General features: G+C 37.5%; 1 protein-coding gene across 7 annotated transcripts in view; it reads left to right on the plus strand.

The window, feature by feature from the left end:
• SGIP1 (SH3GL interacting endocytic adaptor 1) overlaps positions 1–16792 on the plus strand; it is a 230873-nt gene that overhangs the window by 194130 nt on the left and 19951 nt on the right. For all 7 annotated transcript variants that reach the window (XM_086390416.1, XM_086390418.1, XM_086390421.1 and 4 more), the window contains 2 exons: positions 5572–5683; positions 16201–16356. In XM_086390416.1, coding sequence (XP_086246542.1) covers positions 5572–5683; positions 16201–16356 — 268 coding nt within the window. The remainder of the gene's footprint in view (positions 1–5571; positions 5684–16200; positions 16357–16792) is intronic.

Genomic DNA, 16792 nt, shown 5'->3' on the forward strand with positions numbered 1-16792 from the left:
TCAGACACAACTTAGCAACTGAATAACAACATAGTTGATTTACCATGCTGTGTTAGTTTCAGGCGTACAACACAGTGATTCAGTTATAATACTTACATATATATATATACATATATATTTTTTCTTTTTCAGTTCATGTTCCTTATAGGTTATTACAAAATATTGAGTGTAATTCCCTGTGCTATATGGTCGAATGACCTCTTCTTTTAAAGATGTCATACTAATTTTTTTTTAACCTTGGGTATTGTGTGCATGTGGGTACCTGTGTGTGTGTGTATATAACTTTGCTTGGTAATGAGAGTCATAGAAAACTGCCTTTCAGAAAACGTTATCACACTATGGTGATTCTGTGTGCCTTTTTCCATTTCTCAGAACTCCCTAAGTATGCATGACAATTACTTTCCAGGACCACAGAATTGCTATTTTGTCAGAAGTTGACAAGCTAATGGCAACAAGTTATTCTTCGAGGGGGACTACATATGTGCCCACAGATGACTAATGTAATTTTGTTCTGACTTCTTTGTTCCAAGAGCAGAGTAAGTAAGAATTCGGGACCCAAAGTCAAGAAGTACTAAGTTTGCATCTCTGTTCTGTTCTTACTATTTACTAACTGGATGACTGTAGGCAAGGCTACTAAGTGACTTGAAACCTCAGTTCTCTCATCTGGAAAAGAGGGATAATAATGGCAGTTTCCTAAGAGAGATATTATCAAAATTAAGAGTTAATATCAGTAAAACCCCTTGAATAGTTCTTAGGAGGAAGTAAGAGGTATAAGGTTTTCATTGTTGCTACTATTGTTTTCATTAGAGTTGGGACACCTTGGATTGAATTTTGGCTTTACCACTTACTAGCAGAGTGAACTTGGGCCAGTGAAGTAGAGATAATTATCCTGACTCTGTTTCTCCCTTCAATGTATAAAGAACAAAAACATGTTAATATTTGATAGTTTATTTTGTTGTAGAACAAACATAATAATTGCTATTTTGATCTTGAATTCTTAAAAATAATCATTAATAGTAATATAATTGTTATAATACTGAACTACTATCTAACTTCATAGAGTCTTCATTTTTCATTCACGTCTAATATTACAGCCCTCTTCTATACTGTAAGCTCCATGAAGGGAAGGGTAGAGGTACATCTCAGACATTTCTGTGAATTTCTCAGCATCTAGCACAATGCCTACTTGTGCAGGAACTCACATTCAAATGAATCAAAAGATAAATATGCATTCAACCAACTTTCATCTCCTGTTAGTCCAAGCATTATATCAAGTAACTTGAACAGATGATAGCCACCATGTAATACACAAAAAATTAAACATGCATGATAGAATTCACTGTTCTTATCATACGAGAAATTTAGAGTTGGAAGGAATTTGAAAATTTTGGTCTATCTCCTTGCTCAGTGAAGAATACCATTTGTGATATCATCTCCCTTCATTCTCTGCCTCAAAAGCTACTCAAATTCAGAGTCAACTGTAATTCAACAAAGTTAGTAAAGCTCACCCTGACAAAATAACAGCAACAAAAACAAGATGTTTTTCCAGTACATACTGTCAACTACAAATTGGCACTTGCCATCTACTTCTACAAGGAGTAAATTATGTGCTGCTGCAACTGCTGACTTTCAACACCCCCTGAAAGGAGTTCAGGGTGGAGAGCTGAGGCACGCTGTGCTCCGGGAAAAACTGCCAAAACAGGTCTTCAAATAGATATTTTATGAACCAATTATTTTATTTTGTGAACCAATTCTTGTATCTCCTCATATCTAGAAAAGCATTAAAATCCTTCATGGTGATATCTGCTCCTCCAGACTAGCAGAAACCTTCTGCAAAAAAAATATGAGTTTGCTTGCATGTATTCCCCTTTCACCAAAACCACATATATTCTGACCATTCCCTTACCTCTTTGGAGCAGTTCCTCAGAGCTATCTGAAATGCTCTGATAGTTCAGAGAAATGTCTTCATTTTGCCCCTAAATAAAACTTATAACTCTCAATTTTTTGTGTGTGTGCATTTTTTAAGTCAGCAATACCATTCTAAAGATTTCACAAATTTTATCCCATTTGATGTCCACCACAAGATGCTTTTGAACTGTGGTGTTGGAGAAGACTCTTGAGACTCCCTTGGACTCCAAGGAGATCAAACCAGTCAATTCTAAAGAAAATCAACCCTGAATATTCATTGGAAGGACTGATGCTGAAGCTGAAACTCCAATACTTTGGCCACCTGATGTGAAGAGCCAACTCATTGGAAAAGACCCTGATCCTGGAAAAGATTGAAGGCAGGAGGAGAAGGGGATGACAGAGGATGAGATGGTTGGATGGCATCACCAATTCAATGGACAGGAGTTTGAGCAAGCTCTGGGAGTTGGTGATGGACAGGGAAGCCTGGTGTGCTGTAATCCATGGGCTCTCAAAGAGTCAGACACAACTGAGCAACTGAACTGGCTGACAAGCCTTCAAAATAGATATTATTATCTATTTTATTTAAAAAATGAGGAAACCAAGTTGCAGTCAGATTAAATATCTTATTCCTTGTCATATAGATTGTAAGTGGAGGAACTGGGATTCACACCCAAGTCTATAAGATTCCAGAGCCCTAGCAGCGTTTAAATCAAGGAGCAACATTTCCTGTTCTGCTCATTGGGCAATTAATTTTGCAGTGAAAAAACTTCACAGTTCTGTCACTTGAACTATTGTCTTAAGCTTTTACTTGCATATGTTACTGTTACTAGTTTTTAGAAATGCTTATACCTTATTTTCTGGAAGTTTACATATTTGTGTCTCCAAACGTGTAAAAAAAATATGTAAAAATACCTTACACATAGTAAAGGCTCTGTAAATATTTGGCATATTCATTCAAAACACCATGAAGGGATACTCTTTTCAAATCAGTTAATTTCTGTGTGAGAAAATTGTTCTTTCTGTTTAAAACTCCTTATTTTCCTAAAACAAAATTATAGAATCCTACTACACAAAGATTATGTAATCTATTGCCTTCATTTTATGGTTGAGAAACCTAAAGGTAATTGACTTGCCCAAGGTCACAAAGCTATTAACTTGCAGATACATGGCCATGAACTCTGGCCCCAGAGTCACTGTCTGGTAATATTATTTCAGATATTCGAAAATAGTTTCGAGGCCCATTTTGGTCATCTTAGACCATGAGGTTTGAATTTTTCAGCATCTTAGACATTCTCCTAGTTTTAGCCTAGTTTTCCAATAGTCAAATTAACAAAGACTTTCTAAGGTACTGCAGGGAAATAGAAGCATTCATTTATAATTGATAGCATTTTCATTGAGTATTATCTTTATGTAAAATAATCTGTCATTCTTAGTAATCAAAAATTTATCTGCCTTATGATTTAGTTGTCCCACTTTGTAATAATAAAATTACATCTTAAGAAAATAATTGAAAGAAAAAGACCAATTATACAAAGATGGATTTAAAATAATTTCTACCTAGAAGTGGCCAAACATTTGGAGAATTTTTTTTTGTAGAATAATATATACTCATGGAAATGATATGTAGACCAGATAGCAATAAGGAAAATTATGTAATAAATGAAAAAAGTAAAAAAGAAGAGGGCATATTAATTGCAATGTATAGGGATGTGAAGAAATTAGAATTGTAAATTGTGGATCCTTTAAGGTAAAAGGGTTCTTTGTCAAATCTTGCTATTTCTCCTTCTCTGGCATTGTTGATTAAACCCATAGTAAGAACTATGGTGCCCAGAAGTGAACGTAGCTAGAGTATAGGGTTGTTGGAAGGATAGAGAGGAGGTGTGTCAAGAACAGATCGGGGCCAGGCTGCGTGTCTCAGTCCATTCTGAATTCTATGACAAAATGGCACACACCGCATGGCTCACAAACAACAAAAATTCTTGAGAACAAGGATTGTGTTTAATTATCTTTGAATCCCCAGCACCTGGAACAATGCCTGATGTGTGTGTGTGTTAGACGCTCAGTCGTGTCTGACTCTTTGTGACCCCATGACTGCAGCTCACCCGGCTCCTCTGTCCATGAGATTTTCCAGGCAAGGATACTGGAGTGGGTTGCCATTTCATATAGTAGATAATAAGCAAATATTTGTTGAGAATCAATGCCCACATCCCAGACATTGAAAGTCAAGGGAAAATATAAAGCCCACACTAGCATGAACTAGAATTATCAAAGAAAACTTTATTGAGGAGGGAAATATACAAAGGGTAGATTTTCTCATAATCAGAGAAGAGGATGACAGTTACTGAAGGTTAAAGATAAAAAGCATAACGTGTAGTGTGTGATGAGGTGGGGAAAATTAAATGTGTTTTGTTTGATAGGAAGGAGAAGCAGTGAATGTGTGACATAATTAAATACTTTGTTCTTATTAAAACTCGTCTCTTTGGTACTATGTCCAGAGATTGTTAATGAAGGCAATGATCCTAAAACTTAGTCCTTTTGGAAACCTCAAGGTGCATCAAAACCATATAAAAATGTTTCATTTAGACAAATTATATATTATAAACAGTTTCCCTGATGACTAGTAGTAAAGAATTCACCTGCCAAGCAGGAGACAAGGGTTCTATCCTGGGGTCCGGGAAATCCCCTGGAGAAGGAGATGGCAACCCACTCCAGTATGCTTGCCTGGGAAATCCCATGGACAGAGGAGCCTGGCAGGCTATAGTCCATGAGGTCACAGAAGAGTGGGACATGACTGAACGACTAAACAACAAAGATTATAAACCGTATAGGGGAAAACATGAGCTTTATAGGAGGGCAAATCTACATTTGAATTTTAGTTTTTCCCACTTAACGATGTTATTAGGGCAAATCACTTATCTCTTTGAGCTTCAGTTTTCTTTCTGTAAAATGGGAATATATTGCCTATCTCCCACTGGGCTGATGTGGGGCTTGAATGCAGTAATTCTTATCAGATATTCAGTGCTGTGCTTGGTATATAGTAGATGTTTAGTACACATGAGCACTACTGTTATTTTTAATAATGTGAATTGATGCATTGATGTGTGTGTGATAAGTCAAGGTGGACATTTGGGTTGCGTATGTCTGGGGATAAGCACACTTGAGTCTACTTGATCTGAGGGTAACTGGAAATGGAAACAACTCAGAAAAAGATAATGTATAACATGGTGCCCTGTAGCTGTTTGCCTCTTTAAAATGAAGTAATGCCAACACCTTTGAGTCTATTGGCAATTGTATGATGTGAATGCTCAAATAGAAAGCCAATAATTTTCTCTACTAACTACCTGCTGTACAAACTGTCATGCAAATACTGCCTTATGATTTATGTAAACATTGAAAAATCCCATGACTTTATTCTTATGCTTGGATTTTTTTCTATGGTAGAATACCTAATTCAGTTAATTTCAAGTGTGTTTGTCTGTAAACCAGCCAAATATTTCCTTTTAAATACTTGAGCTCTATGTTGAATATACAGTTATGGTTCTTAGCATATTACTTTGTTTCAGTAATTAGATTTCATCCTATAATCCCTTAATGAGGATTTAGTTCCACATATACTAGGCTGTCTCCAATCCATATTAAGCGAAGATTTTTCATCTTATACAGGTTCTTCCAGGGGACCCAGCCCCCTAACCATGGGAGCCCAGGACACCCTCCCTGTTGCAGCAGCATTTACAGAAACGGTCAATGCCTACTTCAAAGGAGCAGATCCAAGCAAGTAAGCCTGGGGCTTAGTCCACTACATTCTCCAAACTCTATGCTATTCAGCGGGGAACGCTCCACATATAATTATTTCATTCCACATCCTAAGACCAAAAAAAATCTAGTCAGCAATAACAGGTGACATACTTAGAATTAAATTAATTATAAATATTAACTCACTGCTTTCTTTAAAATATATACCCTTCTCATGCTGGGACCCTTGGGGAAGCCAGTGCCCCACTGGGCTCCCCCAAGGCTCACAGCTACAGGCAAGAGGATATATATATATATATATATATATTCCAAAAGGTCCAAACTCTAATCTTACTACCCAGAAATCTCTGATTCAGTCTTTTTTGTAAGTTACAGGAAACCCTAACTCAACTCTGTCAACAATGAGAAAATGTATTATCTCACAAAAGGAAATGTCTAGATCATGTCTTTATTGTTTTAGTCTTTCCTGGCTGAGAGTCACTCACCTATAAACTGAAACAATGGTGCATTTGAATGAGAACCTGGAACAAAACTACCTTTCCATAACACATAGATTAGTAAGAGAATGCTTCTAAGTCGCTTCAGTCGTGTCCGACTCTGTGCGACCCCATAGACGGCAGCCCAACAGGCTCCCCCGTCCCTGGGATTCTCCAGGCAAGAACACTGGAGTGGGTTGCCCTGTCCTTCTCTAATGCATGAAAGTGAAAAGTGAAAGTGAAGTCGCTCAGTCACGTCCGACTCTTAGCGACCCCATGGACTGTGGCCCACCAGGATCCTCCATCCATGGGATTTTCCAGGCAAGAGTTCAGGAGTGGGGTGCCATTGCCTTCTCCAAGTAAGAGAAAAAATATATTAATATGTAACCCTTGTTAAGTAAGAAAAAACTAGCCAAAAAATTGTAATCATAGAAAAGTAAAAATTTTAGATAAAAACGTACCATTCCCTATTTACGTGAGCCTCATTTCACTTATATCAGTACATCTTGACAATGGACTTCACCTGAATGCACATGTGATGTAATTAGATACTTTGCCTCTCTGTAAGGAGTCCCCTGGATGGGGTTCAGGAAGTCTATGGATCCCTTGAAATTATATTTCATATCTAATGTGTATGTCTGCATGCACGTTTGTCCATAGAGGGTCTACGGCATTCATTAATTTTACAAAGAGGTCAGATTAAAAAAAAAAGATCAAGTGATTGTTAGTCTACATTGAAAACTAAACACTTAAGTCAAACTGGTTTTGAAGTATGTGACTAATGCACTTCCAGGTCTGAATTTGAAGGATAAACAAAGGACAAACCTGGGAGAGGAAAGAATTGCTTTTTGTTTTTTACTTGAAAGGACTAGGGCTTAGAAGACCTTGGTATCCATGGAATAAAAGATCAGAAAAAAAATTAAATGGGCATATACTATAGAGTACTACATGTTTTATAAAAATTTTATAAACAGTGATATTAAGGATAGTTAGGACTTGGATCTCTATATATTTTTTAAGTGAGAATCTATATGACTAATTGTTGATCCTCTTTACACTTCTGAAACAGTAGTATTTTTTAGTCTAAATCTAACAGTATTATGCTGGAAAACCAATATAGTTAGTAACTCTACTCCTATCTAGCCACTGGGATCTATCAACTTCCCTAAATATCCTTTGAAAGAACACTTGGGTTTTATTCTGGGCCCAGAGTTTTGCAGAGAAGTAAACACTGTGGAATCTGGTGTCTGAGTTCATTTGGGTTGCTATAACAGAGTAGGTGGCTTATAAATAACAGAAATTTATTTCTCAAAGTTCTGGAGGCTGAAAAGTCCAAAATCAAGGCCCTGGCAGGTTCAGTATCTGATGAGAGCCTGCTTCCTGGCTCATAGGAATCTTATAGATTGGAAAGGGCTAAGGAGCTTTGTGAGTCTCTTATAAAGGCACCAGTCTCATTCATGAGGGCCCTACCCTTATGACCTAATCACCTCCCAACAGCCCCACCCAAATATCATCACACTGGGGTTTAGGTCTAAATATATAAATTTTGGACATCACAAACATTCAGTCTATCGCTTTCTGGTTTCTTCCATGCCTTTTCTTTTTCATCTTCAAAGCAGAGAGATCATTTGCCACAACCACACATCAATAGAAATTAAAAGTTCATTGTAGAGTATGCATTTGAACTGTTAGAGAAAAGTAAGCATTATGAGCTTAGTATACATACTTTATATACATAAATATGTGCTTGTTCTGTGGACTTCTTCTTTGAATAAAGAATTTAGATTATTTTCTGTATCACCAGTTCTAAGGACTGCTTATTACTGACTAACCTATACCTTAGAAAACTCAGGGTGCCTTAAATTACAGGTAGAAACACACCCCCCAAAAAATGACTAGTCAAAATTGTGGAGAGATATCTATAATGGAGTGAAAAACATTGGGAATCAGACAAGAATGAATTCTTTTTTGTACATGTACTATTGGCTTTAATTCATTCATTTATTCAGAGAGATCTAATTTGTAGTAAGGATACTTCTGCCCCTAAAATCTATTCTCAATATATCATATCACCTCTTGGCTCAAAATCTTCCTAATTTGTTCAGAGTAAAAACCAAATGCTTCATAATGATGTATAAGTTTTGTCCTTCGTGACCCATTCCAGTTGCCACCTCTCTGATCTTGTCTCTGCCACTCTCCTGCTTGTTCATGCCCCTCTAGCTACTCTACCTTCCTGGCTGTTTGTCTTTCATCAGCCCAATCCCATCTGCATCTCAAGGTCTTTGCATCTGCTGCTCCTTCCACATTAGCGAGATCTTCTCCCAGGTATCTGAGTGACTTGCACCCTCCCTTCCTTCAGGATTCTGCAGCAGGGGTATCAGAGGCCATTCTTGTCCATCTGTGTGAAACAGAAACTCTCCAGCCCTCTCTGTAGTCAACACTTCCTTTCTCCCTACCTCACTGTCTCTTTCTCCATAGTTAACATTTCACTTGTTTTCTCATTAATAAACACTTTAATCAATGTGTTCAATGTTTTCAGTTTCACTGTCGGTCCCTTCTTCCACTAGAGTGTAAGCTTCATGAGAACTGGAACCTTGAGTATTTTGTTCACTGTTGTATCCTCAGTACTTAAAACAGGACCTGGCAAGGAGTACCCAACGCATAGTTGCTGAACAAACTGAGTCAAATTACTCACTTAACATTTACAGAATGTCTGCTATGTGGCCACCAGTGTACTAGACAGTGGTACATTGTCTTCAGTTTCCACCAATACTACAGTCTAGTATTGGTGGTGAAGACAGTTGATATGGAAAATAAGACTTGCACATAAATATAATGCAAAATCCATTATAGGAGGAGAATAGATATGGGACAATGGGGTTAAGAAGTCCTTAATAATAATCTTTTTTAAACCCCAAAAAGTGGTGTAGCAGCCTACCAGTCACTTGTGGAACTGTCCCTATACAAGCTGGGTTCTTCATCTTGTTTCAGTCTCCCTGGCACGCTATGACAACTGAGGTCTGTACCTGTGAGCCTGGTATCCATGACCTTGGCGTTTCAATGATGTGGCACTTGAAGCAAAGCAATTTTAGTGCTTTTCCTATCCCCTCCCAAATTAACTGAGTCTTTTAAGGATAACTGCATATATTGAGTCTTTTTTCAATTATATTGTTATAAAGTAGTTGCAGCATATACTATATGTGGGTACACAGGAGGTTTAGTATATTTCACTGAAATTATGAGATCTGAAACTTATGAACATTATGAAGTGACATGCTTCTAAATTTAATTTCACCTTCTGTGATGAAATTAGAAGTGAATCATTCTAATTGCTGTCACTCTGGCATTCGCTTTCAAGGAAACAACTCAAGTTATAAGTTTGATCATGGAGTGAGGTGGGGTAGAGGTTGAAACCAAACACAGCACCACATGGAGAAATGATACAGAAAAAGCATGTGGGTTTGCTTTGCCTGTGGTTCTCTCTCATCCTGTATCAAACGTGTTCCCATTTGTTTTCAGACCACACATTGAAATGAGACATATACTACTTTATTTTATATTGTGACATATAATCCATTTAAATATGGTTTACACTCTTTCTGAGTATTCAGAACACCTTGTAACAGGTATGATATCTGAAACTTTCTCAGTAGCTAATAAGCAGAGAATTCCTTGACTTTGCTGCCACCTGGGGGAAACACATCTCCTGTTATTAGCTCCTATTTGAACAACCCTGGTTGTTGCTGCTGCTGCTGCTGCTGCTGCAAAGTCGCTTCAGTCGTGTCCAACTCTGTGCGACCCCATAGACGGCAGCCCACCAGGCTCCCCCGTCTGTGGGATTCTCCAGGCAACACTGGAGTGGGTTGCCGTTTCCTTCTCCAATGCATGAAAGTGAAAAGTGAAAGTGAAGTCGCTCAGTTGTGTCTGACTTTTAGCGGTGGTAGGAACTGATTCTCTAATCCCAGGAAAACCTTTGGTTTCTCAGTTGTATTCTATCCTTCTCTTACCACCATATTTCTATTACATATTCAAGTGTCTGTCTCCTTGCTTATATAGGAAGTGTGCTCAAGGTCATCTTTGTCCTGTTTCTCACTGCCCATTCTATATATGCATTATATAATGTGTGGTTCATTGATTAGGCAGCTGATATATAATTGGGAAATGTATGAATTTATTTTTTAAACATTTTATTGAGTTCCTACTCTGCACTGGGTTCTATGTTTTGCACCTTTGCCTTCCTAGAACCTAAGACACGGAACTTGCCTTCACAGTAGTAGATAAAATAATGTGCTACAAAATAAGTTTTTCTTTTTTTTAATCTGTCCATTTGTCCAAGGAACCTAAAGCAAGGAAAATCTAAAGAGGGCTGAATGGAAAGGATATTAAGGAAGGCTTTGGAAAGATCTGCCTTTGCACTGAGTCTTGAAATATGAAAAGGAGTTTTTGCCTAGTGTCAAAGTCAGTGAAAAGGGATGATAAATAAAGGAAGGGAAGTAGCCTATGAACAGAAGTCTATGCTTGAAAAGAAACCCATGTGTTTAGTTATCAGCACAGTAGAAGAGACATTTTATGTAACGGATACATTTCTGACGACCTCACATAAATGAAGTCCACACGTTTCCTGACCAAAATTGGCCAGCGTTTCTGTTGACCAGTTATCATAATGCTGCCTGTGGCAAAAGGGACAGCCCAATTCATTAGCCACTTGACCAGCTGACCTTGAAATTTTGTCATTCTAGACAAATTTTGGGGGATTCATATGATTTCACATTTACTTCATAAAGTAATGTGTTAATATTTCCATATTGCAGTATTTCAGATTTCCATGATTTAAACTAACATGAAATATACCCACATCACTCACTGATGAGGACAGTCATTACTGTTGAACAAAGACTTTCCTTTAACAAGTGAGTATAGGTTGAAAATATTAATTATATATAGAAAACTTCAGATGATTTAGACATTGAATGGATTAATAAATCATCAAAGATCTGACTCTGACAATTGAGATAAAGTGCAGAAATAAAATGTAGGTCAGGAGCCTGGGTGCTTATTATATTGGCTTATACTGACTACTTCTCTCATCATCCACCCAACATTGTAAGCCCTTTGAAGACAGAGGCTGTTTTGCTCATTTTTTAATTGCCTTCCCACTCAAACAAACAACTTACATATGAGTCAATAAATGTTTATTGAATTAATAAATACCACTCCCTCCTCTTGATGACTTGCTTTCAAAAAACAAACTTTATCCTCTACCATGACACCATGTAGAGCTCATTTTGCAGAACCTGGAAAAGAAACTGAGCAGAGTCCTTACCAAACAAAAAACATTCGAGCCACTGCTGCTAACAATATACTGAGTGATGGTAGATGCTACAGTCTAATTTTGAAAGTGCTCTGGCTGAAGCTCTTGTCTTCTTCTAGAGTTGTCAATTAAAATTTTTCATGTCTCATATGTTGGAAAATGTTGGGTAGACTCAGCTTAAGGGGAATTCCAGGCTTAGTACCAATTCATCACCAGTAAATCAAGCAAGGCTCGTGAATCTAAGACACAGAGAAGGAAGACAGCTGAGTTGACACCAAACTGGGAGATCAGCAATATTCTCAGGGAGAGATGGAGGGGCAAACTTCCAGACACCAAATCTCTCATTCAGAGCAGTTCAGAGTTAGAGATGATAATACCTGAGAGGGAAAAGGGTAACTTTAGGAAACCTACCTGCCCCTCCACCTCTAACCCAAACCCAACTTTGTGCACATACAAGGCTATAGCAGTTCTTCACATAAGCTATTTTGAATGTGTACCAAGGACCATCTCACCTGAGCCATTTGTGTCTCATCAGTCACAGTTACACAGCATACGAGGTTTGTATAGGACAAATAGAGTTTCCTATATTCAAGTGTGAGCCAAGTTTTCATTGACCAAGCTCAGTTTCCCTAGAAAGTACACTAGGGAACAGTGCAAGGGTCAGTCATCCAGACGTATCCAGAAGTCGTAAAGAAGTTCACTCATTATAAATATTTATTATTTCCCAAAGAAGAAGAATCATTTCGAGGTTTCTGCTTCTGGTCAAGATGGAGTAACCAATTGACCCTTCTACCTGAAAACACTTCAAAACGGACAAAATATACGAAACAATAATTTGCAAGACATGGGACCTCAGGGAAAGGACAGTCACCCCTGAGAGGTGAAGTGTGCCCTATGATTGCCCCGACTGACTTCCTGGGAAGTATCCAGCCCATGGATATAGAGAGAGCCCACCAGCCTCACAGATGTTCGTGGGAGAAGTCTCACTGAGGCACGCTCCACTGCAAAACTGGCTGAGGAGGGTGCCCGAGGAAGCTAACGGCTTCGGGCGCGGGAGAAGCCGGCAGTGGAGACAGTATGCATATGAAGGAGTCTGGCGCCGCGGACCGATCTGGGCACTGGGGCAGCCCAGCCACAAGCACCTCAGGAGCCAGACGCTATAGGATCTGCCAGTGTCACTGGGATTGCAGTACCCACACCCTCGGGCACCACATCCCTCCTGCACTGCAGGAGCCTGGTTCTAGACAAGCCATGCGCACTGCAAGGAGCCTGTCTAGCAAGCACACTGCAAGGAGGAAGAGGGGGGAAGAAAATGGCTTCGTTTTGCAATGTCTCTCTAGTGCCCTCTACTGACAAAATATAACATAGTGCCTGTTGGCCAAGAAAAAGTACAACCCTTAAAGGCCCGAACGGAGAAGGCAATGGCACCCCACTCCAGGACTCTTGCCTGGAAAATCCCATGGATGGAGGAGCCTGGAGGGCTGCAGTTCATGGGGTCGCTGAGGGTCGGACACAACTGAACGACTTCACTTTCACTTTTCACTTTCATGCATTGGAGAAGGAAATGGCAACCCACTCCAGTGTTCTTGCCTGGAGAATCCCAGGGACAGGGGAGCCTGTTGGGCTGCCGTCTCTGGGGTCGCACAGAGTCGGACACGACTGAAGTGACTTAGCATAGCAAGGGCCCGAAACTAATACTCTAAAAGCAGGCAGTAGAGGGTGAATTGGAACTCCATGAGTTTTATTTAGAAATTGACAGAGATCCTAAATTTCATGTGGAAATACAAAGGACCTAAAATAGGCAAAACATTTTTGAAAAAAAAGTTGGTAGAATAATGTTACTTGATTTCAGAGCAATTTAAAAGCTACAGTATCAAGACATATTGGTTGTGGTATTAGTATAAAGATGGACAAAATAGATCAATGGAACAGAACAGAGAATTTAGAAATAGATCCACACATATGTGGACAACTGAATTTTAACAAAATTGCCAAGTGGATTAATTCTACAGATGGTAGTAGGATGATTAGATATATTCATCCACACAACTAAAAATAAACTCGGACCTATACCTCATAGAAAATATGCAAAAATTAGCTAAAAATGGATCACAACACTGAATGTAAAACTAAAAATAAAAAATTTCTGGAATAAAATAGGTGAAATTTTTGTGACTTTCAGGTTTATCTATGATTTCTTAGATAAGACTCCAAAAGAATAAATTGATTAACTAAAACCCATAAAAGAATAAATTGATGAATTAAAAACGTCTGCTCTTTGAAAAAAAAAACTTCTTCAAAGTTATTAATACTCTAAAGAGAAAGAAAAACAAGCCAAACTAGGAAAAAAATCTTTGCAAAGCATATATCTGTTAAAAATATTTGTATCTAGAATGTACAAAAAACTCTCACAATTCAGTAAGAGAACAGAAAACTCAGTTTATAAACTTGGCAGAAAGTTTGAGCAGACAGTTCATCCAAGTAGATAAATCACAAAGAAACACATGAAAAGATGCTAACATCCTTAGCCATTAGGGAAATGCAGATTAAAACAACAATGAGATACCATTACTCACCTATTAGAATGACTAAAATTAAAAAGACAGACCTACCAAGTGTTGGTGAGGATGTAAAGGAATTAAAACTCTCATATTCAGCTATGTTTTCCACTTCAGAAAACAGTTTGGCAGTTTCTTAAAAAGTTAAAGTTACACCTACCATGTGATCCAATCATCTCACTGGTATTTATCCAAGAGAAATAAGAACATGTGCCCATAGACAGACTTGTACACACATATTCATCACAGATTTATTTGTAATAGGCAAAAAAATGGAAAGAATTCAAATGTTATTCAATAAAGGAATTTTTTTTAATTGCCTGTGGTATATCCATATTCTACCCAGCAATAAAAAGACGTGAACTATTGGTTGCCACACTATGTGAGTGAATCTCAAAATAATTATGCCTAGTGGAAAAAGCCAGATCAAAAAAATCACACACCTTTTGATTCTGTTTATATAAAAATTTTAGACAGTCCAAACTAATGTGTACAGCCAGAAAATATATTAGCAAGTGCCAAGAGATAAGGAGGAAAGGATGGAAAAGTACAGAGAGAAAAACAAAAACACAAGATGAAACTTGTAGGGACGTGGGGATCCTGACTATCTTGATTTTGTGATCATTTCTCAGATGTACATTATGTCAAAATTATGGAACTTTACACTATAAATAAGTGCCAGTTGTACATCAATTATATTTCAATAAGGCCCTTTTTATTTTTTTAATTTTTATTAGACGACAACTAATTTACAATGTTGTGTTAGTTTCAGGTATACAGCAAAGTGAATCAGTTATGCCTATATACATGTCTACTCTTTTTTAGATTCTGTTCCCATATGATCATTACAGAGTATTGAGTAGAGTTCCCTGTGCTGTTCAGTAGGTCCTTAGTTATCTATCTTACATAGATCTGTGTGTATGTGTCAATCCCAACCTCCCAATTTATCCCTCCCCTGCATACCCCATGGTAACATAAGTTTGTTTTCTACATCTGTGACTTTATTTCTGTTCTATAAGTAAGTTCATTTGTCATATTTTTTTAGATTCCATCTATAAGCCATATGTGGTATTTACCTTTCTCTGTCTGACTTACTTCACTCAGTATGAAAATCTCTAGGTCCATCCAATGTTGCTGCAAATGGCATTATTTTATTCTTTTTTATGGCTGAGTAATATCCTATTCTATTATGTATGTACCACATCTTCTTTATTCACTTCTGTGTTGATGGACGTTCAGGCTGCTTCCCTGTCGTGGCTATTGTAAACAGTGCTACAGTGAACATTGGGGTGCATGTATTTTTTGAATTATGGTTTTATCCCAATATAAGCCCAGAAGTGGGATTGCTGGATCAGACGGCAGTTCTATATTTAGTTTTTTAAGGAACCTCCATACTATTCTCCATAATGGTTGTACCAATTTAGATTCCCAACAGTGTAGAAGAGTTCCCTTTTCTGCACACCCTCTCCAAGCTTTATCGTTTGTAGATTTTTTGATGATGTCCATTCAGATAAGTGTGATGTGATATCTCATTGTAGTTTTGGTTTGCATTTCTCTAATAATTAGTGATGCTAAATAAAGCTTTAAAAAAAATAAAAGGATTATTCTTCCTTCCAAATTATCATCCAGCTGTATTAACTTATGTATGTGACTGATTTTATAGTTTCAACCAAATAGACAAGTTAATGGAATGAAGATCTAATTAAGTGAGAAGCAAAAAGTTTACCCCATGAGTCCATAAAAGAACATACTAAAGGCATTAATCGTGTTACTTAGAGAGCTAAAATAAATCTCAGTGAATAGTGTGACAACACTGTGTAGTTTAATATCTTCAAATATACTTCCAACAATTCAGATATCAAACAGAGAGAGAACCACCAGGATAAATTATTCTATTTGTGAGGTGAACACAAAGACTTTTCTACAGGAAAAGAAAAGCTGTTTTATTCTAACAATGCAAAAACATCTTCAACAAAATAGCCACTTTTTGGAGTAACTGTTAATACAAAACTTTGAGTCCTCAAGTCTTAGAAATGAGTTAGTAATTCAGAGTGAATTGTAAGTAAGAGCTTACTTTTTCTCTCTTCTGCTATGTCATAGTATTACAGAAATCTTTGCTTTTCACAACTGCTTTGATTCACAGCATGTTGACCTGGGTTTCCTCTCTTTCCTCTCACGTGTTGTGACATGCCAGATGTATCGTGAAGATTACTGGAGAAATGGTGTTGTCTTTTCCTGCCGGGATCACCAGACACTTTGCCAACAATCCATCGCCAGCTGCTCTGACTTTTCGGGTGATAAATTTCAGCAGGTTAGAACACGTCCTGCCAAATCCCCAACTTCTCTGCTGGTAAATATATTTTCCACAAATTTTTTAAAGATGTAGGTGTCTTACCATGTTATTCTTAGATGAGAGATGTACCTTAGCAAAAGGGAAGCACTGTAGAGAAATTATTGTTATTCAGATATGTTTATAGATTGAATCCCAGAGCTCTGTATATATCTATGTGTGTATATATATGTATACATATATGCATATGTATGCATATATATTTTTTAACGGCCAACTCTCTCAAGTGGCTAAAGAGACATTTAGAATAATAAAACTTATTCATTGTCTATTTTGCTTATCACTGGTAGACAGTGGATGAGGATGATGGGAAACAAGCATAATAAAAGGAATAAAATCCATTTATTGTATTGGCATCTTTTAAAAATCAAATGATATCTGAACTGTAAGCTACTCTTCATATAAGCTTAAAAATCTCTTTGTGAGACATGTAATT

This window comes from Bos grunniens, chromosome 3 (assembly GCF_055505025.1).
Source record: "Bos grunniens cultivar Pamir isolate PY7600 chromosome 3, Bosgru_T2T1.0, whole genome shotgun sequence".
Classification (NCBI taxonomy): Eukaryota; Metazoa; Chordata; class Mammalia; order Artiodactyla; family Bovidae; genus Bos; species Bos grunniens.